Source organism: Nanorana parkeri, unplaced genomic scaffold (genome assembly GCF_000935625.1).
Source record: "Nanorana parkeri isolate BGI_ZX_2015 unplaced genomic scaffold, ASM93562v1 scaffold629, whole genome shotgun sequence".
Lineage (NCBI taxonomy): Eukaryota > Metazoa > Chordata > Amphibia > Anura > Dicroglossidae > Nanorana > Nanorana parkeri.
This window is the reverse complement of record NW_017306897.1, coordinates 920,063-928,997: the sequence shown is the minus strand read 5'-3', so window position 1 is coordinate 928,997 and position 8,935 is coordinate 920,063. Positions and strand designations below refer to the sequence as shown.

Sequence of the window (8,935 nt, the reverse complement as noted above, 5' to 3'; positions counted from 1 at the left end):
TTATTATAATAATAATAATCATATATTCATCTCATATAAAGTTAGTTACAAATTATCACAATGTTCTAAGCTAGGTCAGGTGCAGAAAAACAAGAAAATGTTCTGTGTGAAATGGTGATCTACCAGAGGCACATTGCATGGGGCACCATAGGTAGGGTTGCCATCTTTTCTTCAAGCGAAACCCTAACACTCTAGCGACGCGCGGACATTTTTTGGGGGAGAATGAGTCACGGCTTATTCATATGTAAATAGCGCCGCCCATTCATATGTAGATATCACAGTTGAGACTATTTCCAGTGGGGGGATAGTAGCCCCTATCTTAATTTTGGTTGCCCCTGTCTCCCTGACATCTTGTGTCCGGGTTTCTGCTGCCATGAAACCCGAACACAGCATTCAAAACCCGGACTGTCCGTGCAAATCCTGAACACGTGGCAACCCTAATCATAGGCTGTGTGCCTGCAGATGCCAGAGAAGAAAATCCATCCGTAAAAGCTGCCTATATTATTTACATATTCGCAGTTGGCTGGGATATAAGAGAATTGGTTTAGAAGAGAAGACGACATTCTAAAGGTGGCCATACACTGTACAACCCTCGCAAGACTTTTGTCTTGCGAGGGTTGTAAAGTAATTAAAAAAAACGTACGATCTGCCCATCTTGGACAGTCAAGATCGTACTTGCGGTCATCGCAACCCCTCCCCGCTGAGGGGCGGGCTTCCGATGACTGCAATGCTGAACGGGCAGTGTGCGCGTGCGCACACCGGCCCGTTTGGCAGTCGTCGAACAAGCACGCCCCTAACCCCCCAAAAATCGTAAGATTCTCAGCGGGTTTTCCAGCCTGCTTGTTCGACGGAAGACGTGCGACCGTACAGTAGAAACGTTCGCACGCCTTCCATACACTTTGTGATTATCGTACAATCGTGGGATTTCCCGCGATAATCGTACAGTGTATGGGCACCTTTACACTCTCCTTCTTATACAAAGCAGACAACCCCGGGCACGAATAAACCAAGCTGGGTGCACTTATTTCAGTACATAGGTTTAAATGTCATGTACAGCCGAGTAATATTATTTGCTGCATCTACATAAGTATTTGCCTTTGGCTGTGGACTTTTGTGAAGCAAGTTACCTGAAAATGTCAGGAATATAAAAATCTCCAGCTAGGTGACAGAAAAAGTATTTTCAGCAAATGTTCTTTTTTCAAAAGATGTTTTTAAATCTACACACACATTAAAAATGTCTCTTCCACATGTACAGTAGTGTAGCTGACCAAAACACATATTTTAGGTAATCCGACTATTGAATTTCTCAGTCTGCCGGCTATTATCTGCACAGGATAATAATATATGTGCGCGCGCACAACACACACAGTATAATAGGACCAAAAAAAAAAAGGTTTAACATAAAAGTAATCAAATCACAAACACAGCTACACAGGCCACTCGTATTAAACTGACCTTTACACGCAAAAATCCAATTCAGTGAAAATATATTTTTTATTATAATTTTTTTTACTGTTGGGGAAATATTGGGGGTCTAAACCCCTGACATTTCCCTATTGAAATCAAAAAAGAGATTGAAGAGACAGTCCTCTGCCCATACTGGTGGGAGAGCAGCAGGGATCTGAGGAGAAGCTGGAGCCTGTGCCGCCCCTCTTCTCCCTGCCAAGCCGTAGCTGTGTTGGCCGCCTGGCTCCCCTGTTGCCAATGGCGCCCTATGCTCACCATGGCAACAGGGGCGAGGAGACGCAGCCATGGCCGGTCCTGGCTGTGCCCCCTCTCAGCTGCGCCTGAGGCGATTGCCTCACTCGCCCCATGGTAGCTACAGCCCTGACGGCCGCTACTGCCCCAAGTGACTCCTGCGTTTATCCAGAGCTGGGCTCGGAAGTAGTCAATGCTCCCCGAAAAACTTCACGCATATACTGACAGCAGGAGCAGTTTGCAAATTACATTATTAACATTATTATTATGAAAATAATCATTTCAACAGACGTATTTATTACTTTTGACAGCGCCAGAAAAACAGAGTGTGTATTGCAGGAAAAGCGTTTTTATGTATTTGTTTTTAATTTTTACGGCTGAGCAATAGATTAAAACAATATAAGGTGGGATTGGGTTTTGAAGAAATTAATGTCAAAAGAGAACTGTGTGGTGACCTTTTTATCCCATAGTTCTCTTTAGGGTCACAGGAGGACCCCAAACCTCCTCCCGTGACCCAAAGCTCAGTATATTGCGAGCTATTGTTTGCTATATACTTAGAGCGCCGCAGCCGGGACGGATCCCGACAATACCGTGGAGATCCACCCAGCTGACTGATTGACAGCGGGCTCTGCCTATCTAGAGGCAGAGCCAGCTGTGCCCGTCCCCTCCCCCATCCATTCCTCTAGTCAGCGCTGGAGGATCGGAGCAGGGAGGGGGGAATCCCTGCAGGGGCCCATGACGGTCAGTCACAGCTCTCTGCAGGGAGATGATCGAGAAGTGAGCGAGTGATGGTATGTGTTCGCTGACTAACCCGATCTATTGATCCAACGTGTGACAGTTTCAATGTCCCACGTCAACTCTAATAAGGATGAGTGGAAATCGCACACCTCATACTTCTCCTTTAAACAAAGGGGTTGATTTATAAAACTTCCACCTAGCCACATGCTGGGCGAACACTCTTCTCACACCATTCCAGCCACTAGATTGAGCCGAGAAGCAAAGGAAATTCCAATGCTCCTCAGACCCATCTAGTGGCTGGAATGGTGTGCGAATGGCATTCCCTCAGCGTGCGGCTGGGCAAAAGTTTTATAAATCAAACCTTCAGTTTTTTTCCCCTAGAAGCTGATATCTATGTAGAAAAGGTCGATATTTCTGCACAGTGATGTAATGGTTAGCACTTCTGCCTTGCAGCACTGGGGGTCCCCGGTTTAAATCCCGGTCAGGGCACTATATGCATGGAGATCAGGACAGGGACTGATGGGGATGCGCAGTATGTACAGTGCTACGGAAATTGACGGCGCCATATAAATATATGTAATAAATAACAAACTCCATTTGTGCAGCTGACAAACTTTTAATGTCACTTACCTTCAACTGCGGCAATGCGGCCACAACATATTTCCGATACCCTTCATACTGTGCGCAGGGGTTTCCCACCAGGTAGAGCTCCCGCAGATGAACATTGTGCTGCAGGCTTTGAACAGTAGACAGCTCACCTACAAAGTTCACCGTCAGATCCAACTTCTGTAGGGACTCGCAGCCTGAGAAAATAAGACAGATATAAGGTATGTGTCCCAAACGAGGGGGAGGGGCAGTTTGCAACTCTCAGCATCCCCTGGGAGCGACAGCTTAAAGTCGACCTATCGTCAGATATCAATGAAGTGCATTTACACTAAGTGATGTGTCAGTGTAACACTTCCGGGTATTCATTACCTCTCACAGGGATCACAGTACTCCCCCTGGCTATGCCTTCCTCTACTTTTCTCTCCAGCAGGATGAAGCCATCTTTGTTCAGGCATCATCCAGGGTCGCCATCTACTTCCTGGACTGAGATGCCGGCTCAGAGGTGATCGTGTCAATACTGCTGCCTGTGCAGTTCTTGGTTGTGTTCATACATTTCTTACACAGATCAGCCAATGCCTTTCACCTTGTGTTGTTACAAAGTTACAATGCTGGAGTCTGATCACTGGGGCAGAGAAGACTGAGGAAATGCTTCCTTTTGCCTGCAGCACACTGATGACATCATCCCACCCTAGGCAGAGTCGCTGGACTGGAGACCAAGGAAGGTCTTCCTGTCCCGTTGACCTCTTTTTTTTCTGGTGTAAAAAAAGAGTGAGGAAATCTCCCGATCGGCATCGTAGACAGAAACAAAAAGCTGGTGGATGCTGTTAACCTTTCTCGTAAGCATAACTGAGGGTACATCTGGATGTAGATGGACAGAGATCTTAGTATGAGTGACAGGCAGTTGGACAACAACCACAACAGCTATCTTTAAAGAGACCCTGTCACCAGACCATTCATTTCAACAAAAACCTTCCTATAAGATATGTGTATTTTTACATATTTACTTGTAAAATCCTTCCTTGCGTAGGCATCCAAAAACTCTGGTGCTGGGTGCTACCATCTTGGATGTGATGCCAGCAGCCTCAGAGCTGTCACTTGAACAAACCTCTATAACAGCCTTTCTAAACCAAAGTTCCGTGGAATCCTAAGGTACCTCGAGAGGTTGTTAGGGGTTCCTTGACTAACCACAAAGGTAACCACTAATCTGAAGGACATTCCTCTTCCAACTGTCCACCAATGCCAGTGGTCTATTGTACAGCTGACTATAAAAGTAGGAGGACCTGCTCGGTTGACCTCCATTGTAAGGGGGAGTGGGGCTTCCTCCCTAATCATCAATATAGGGGGCACTGCTCTACTGACCACCAATGTAAGGGGCATTTTTCCATTGACCACCAATGTAAGGGGCACTGCTCTACTGACCTCCGATGTAAGGGGCACTGCTCTACTGACCTCCGATGTAAGGGGCACTGCTCTACTGACCTCCGGTGTAAGGGGCATTTTTCCATTGACCACCAATGTAAGGGACACTTCTCCACTGACCATTAAAGCGCACCTTTACCCATATCTTTCAAATAACAACAAACACACGTTTAGAAATTATTAGTAATGACTAGGGATGCACCGATACCGATACTAGTATCTTTGCCGATGCCGAGTATTTGGGCAAGTACTCGTACTTGCCAAAATGCTCCGATGCCTGGCCCGATATTTGGGCTTCCGGTATCAGGAGGCCGAGCAGCGAGTCATTACACACTGCACGGCTTCCTGATTGGCCCTGAAGTCGTCTCCATGCTCCCTCGTCACATGTGACAAGGGATCATGGAGCTGGCTTCCCGGCCAATCAGGAAGCTGGGCAGTCTGTCATTACATGCCCCCTGGCTTTTTAATTGGCCAGAAAGCTGGCTCCATGCTTCCTAGTCACCTGCTCATGAGGGAGCATGGAAACGGCTTCCCTGCTAATCGGGAAGCCGGGTGGCAGGTCATTACACACTGCCTGGCTTCCTTAATGGGACTTCCGGTACCGATATTCGGTATCGGCGAGTACCGGGAAAAAAAAATATCGGTACTTGTACTTGATACCAAAAAAAACGGTATCGGTGCATCCATAATAATGACAATCTACAAACAGATACTTCTAGATAACTGCCGGCTTTGTATTCTTTGCATTCCTTATTTCTCTTTTCTTCCCCAGTCTTCTGGCAGTGGCCATGTTTACTAAGGGCAGATTACTAGATCTCCTTTTACTTCCTGGATTTCTGACACATGTGACTAGACATGTAACTAGGACATGTGACCCTGCACATCATCTCAGGGGCGAAATTGCCTTTCCCTGAGATCTCCTGAGATTACAGATGAGATTTCCCAGCAATACTCTGCTGATGACAAGGCGCAGAGCGGCTCCGTGTAGACAGTGAGAGGGGAGAGCTGTGCTGTGCTCTTCCTCTCTCACCTGTCACAGGAGTTCCAACACAGTGCTGTGCTAGAACTCCTGTATATTAAATAAAAAAATAAGAAGAAATAATAAATAAATAAAAAAATAAAAAGTGATAAAAAAGTTTAAAAAAATAAAGAAACAGTAAAGAAAATGTAAACTAACCCCGCGGCCCTGCCATCTGGTTGCCATTCTCCATTTACAGTTTTCACTGTCTTTTTTGTTTTAACTATTATTTGTTTTGTTTTAATTTCTTGGATATATCGAGCATAGGGGTGTTGAAAAGGATTTGCCTTGGGTATCAAATATGTTAGGAACACCAAATAATGTATTCATGTATTTATTATTATATGGACAACTTGCTGATCACTGGAGTAAACATGTCAAATATGTGCTTTTAACTGCAATTGTTAAATTGCTGACAGGGTCCCTTTAAGGTGCACTAGTTGGGGGGAGATGCCAGTGTGGCTGTAATTTATAGGCTGATCGTCTATCCTCAGTGGCCCCTTAGGGATCCTGCAGTAGATGTTTTTACACTGCATATTGCAGGAAAAGCACTTGTGCAGCTCAGTTCAAGCCCGACAAAATCGATAAAAAGTCATAAGGTGATGAGAGCTGGTCCTGTGAGGAAAATGACATACGACTGGATCAATGGATAATCAAGACCCCAAAAAAAGGAAGAAAAAATAAGGAATACACTCGGCCGTGGATAGCCACCGATTGACCTTACTGTAAATAAAGTGATTTATACTGACCCCATGTGACACCTAAATAAAGAGTTTAAAAAAATACAGTCAGCTGGAAATTGTACCTAATAAACAAGCACATGCTGACGTGTTTTGGTTAAATTGGAAAACAAAAACCTTTTTTTGAACCTTTTACTGCCACCGGAGTTATTATTATGGCGCAGCATTATTGAGCTTGGGGGGTCACAAAAGCAGCTGTGATTTTATCTGAATTTTTTTAAAAGGCACAGTCTACCTTTGGCAAAAAAAGTAAATGCAGCAACATGGATCTCATGGTCGATGTGCATTGACTCCTTTTTTTGTAATGAAGCCTGCAGAGCATTGCACCCACGATCAGTGTGTCTCAGGTGCAATGCACAAGCCCTTGCAATTTACTACCACAGTACGGAAGTAGGGACCTGCTTATATAGGGCTGAAGGAAGTGCAGCTGAACTACAGCATGAAGAGGGAGGTGGGATTTCCAAAGCACTGTGCATAGTCCCTCCAGGGGGGGACTTGTTAAAATTTGCAGCACGAGTGCCCAGGCTTTGATGGTGCGGTTGTGCTAAATTCAGATAATTTGAATATGTTGCAGGTGGAAGAATTCCATAGTTCAAGTAAGGGGGAGTCAGTTTGGGTTTTGTGGGTGTTGTAAGTCACCATAGTTCATGTTACGCCCTTAAAAGTGGACTTTAACCACTTGAAGACCAGGGTGTTACACCACATTCATGTCCAGGCCATTTTTCAGTATTCAGCGCTGCGGTACTTTGACTGACATTTATTCCGTCATGCAATGCTGTACTGAAATGAATTGTATACCATTTTTTAGGGACAGATAGAGCTTTCTTATGGTGGTATTTAATCACCACTGCGGTTTTTATTTTTTACTATATTAAGGAAAAATTACCGAAATTTAAAAAAAAAAACAGTTCCCCCTATATTAAATTATAAAACATTTATTATTACCCAATTTTTGGTAAAATATAAAAGACGGGGTCACATCAGACACCAAACATGTCAAGCCTTAAAACGTCTGCATTCAGAGGTCGGAGGGAGATCAGCAAGGAGGAAGATGCTGATCTCCCTCCCTTCTTCCTCCTGACACTCTCACGAGCCGGTGCCGGGCCACAGATGGGGCAGCGGATCCTGGGATTGAAGGTGAGGGTGCAGGAGGGGGGGGACAGCGAGACGGCAGCACTGCAGTAGGACGGGGGCGTGCGCAGGCCACACATACAAGCGATCGGACGGCTATAGAGCCGCCGACCGCTTGTATGTGAAACAGCCGGTAACGGCTGTTTGCAATGGACGTTTTTTTCTGCGCGTGCGCTAGGGGACGTGCACGAGCAGAGAAAAAAAGCTGTTTATTTACGGCAACCCACCAATGGGAGTTTGCCGTCCGGCCGTTTTTTTACAACAGGCGCACAGCAAGCAGTTAAAGGAGACTTATGGGGAAAGTGAATACATTCATCCTCTTACTTAGAGCCGCTGTCACACGTCGGCTCTATTGACTGAAAACTGAGTGTTCACATACCGCTGATCGTTCACAATCTTCTCCCGGCAGAGAGCGGTGACTGTCAGTCACCACCCCCGACAGGGATTCCACCCTCCCATCTCTGTTCCTTCAGCGCTGAATGGAGGGACAGGCTTAGAAGGGGGCGGGCAAAGCTGGTTCTGCCTCTAGAGAGGCAGAGCCAGCTGTCAATCAAGCAGCAGGGGACAATACTGTTGGGATCTTTCTCTGCGCTGTCAGCATTTAGCAGGCAATAGCATGTTACATGCTGACATTTGGGTCACATGAGGACATTAGTAAATGTCCTCCAGTGACCTTAAAGAGAACTAGGGCCAAAAATAGTTTGACCATAGTTCTATTTTATGTATGTAGGCTTTCTTGCAAAATTTACTAAAAATTATCACTTCTACGTTGCAGTAAAGTTGGTATCCCCCATCCCGAACACCCCACCCCTGTCACCCGAGACATTCAAAAACATTCTCAGGATTGTAGATCAGGTAACTTCTATTCCCTGATCTCCTTTGCAGTGTGTAAATTTCAGAATGAGCACTTTCCATCGCTCATTGAAGTGGACTCCTCAGTTCTAATGAGCGTTAGGAACATAGCCCAGATTCAGTCACCCTACTTCAACCACAGTGGAATATATTTGCTGGGAGGCATCTTGGCGGGAAAATTCGCTTTTCATTGATGTAACTTCCTCTCTGTGGAACACAAACCTCACTTCCTTTGGAAGGAAGTCTATAGAGTAAGCATTTTTTTATTTGATGTCATTTCCTACCAGTGGAACACAAACCTCACTTCCTCCCAGTGGAACACAAACCTCACTTCCTCCCAGTGGTACACAAACCTCACTTCCTCCCAGTGGAACACAAACCTCACTTCCTCCCAGTGGAACACAAACCTCACTCCCTCCCAGTGGGACACAAACCTCACTTCCTCCCAGTGGAACACAGAAACCATTTCCAATAAGGGAATCCTGAATGTGCAACCATATAGAAAAAGGCTATTTTAAATAACAATCTTGCTGTGAGGTCTGCTCTTATTTCCGCCTGTGCCACCTAGGGTCGCACTCGATATTTGATAACTCCCAATGTAATCAATGTGCATGAATTTTTTCTCTATAGGCCTACATCAGGTACCCAACTGGTCCTACATGGGTTGTGTTTTTATAGGGAAGGGTTTTCGCTATTGTTGGGGGGGGGGGGGGGGGGTTGGGGCCACTTGGGG

General features: G+C 45.6%; 1 protein-coding gene across 1 annotated transcript in view; it reads right to left on the bottom strand.

Moving 5' to 3' along the window:
- Positions 1–8,935, bottom strand: part of LRRC6 (leucine rich repeat containing 6) — a 52,202-nt gene that overhangs the window by 40,009 nt on the left and 3,258 nt on the right. Inside the window, exon 4 of the mRNA XM_018563073.1 lies at positions 3,067–3,239. Coding sequence (XP_018418575.1) covers positions 3,067–3,239 — 173 coding nt within the window. The remainder of the gene's footprint in view (positions 1–3,066; positions 3,240–8,935) is intronic.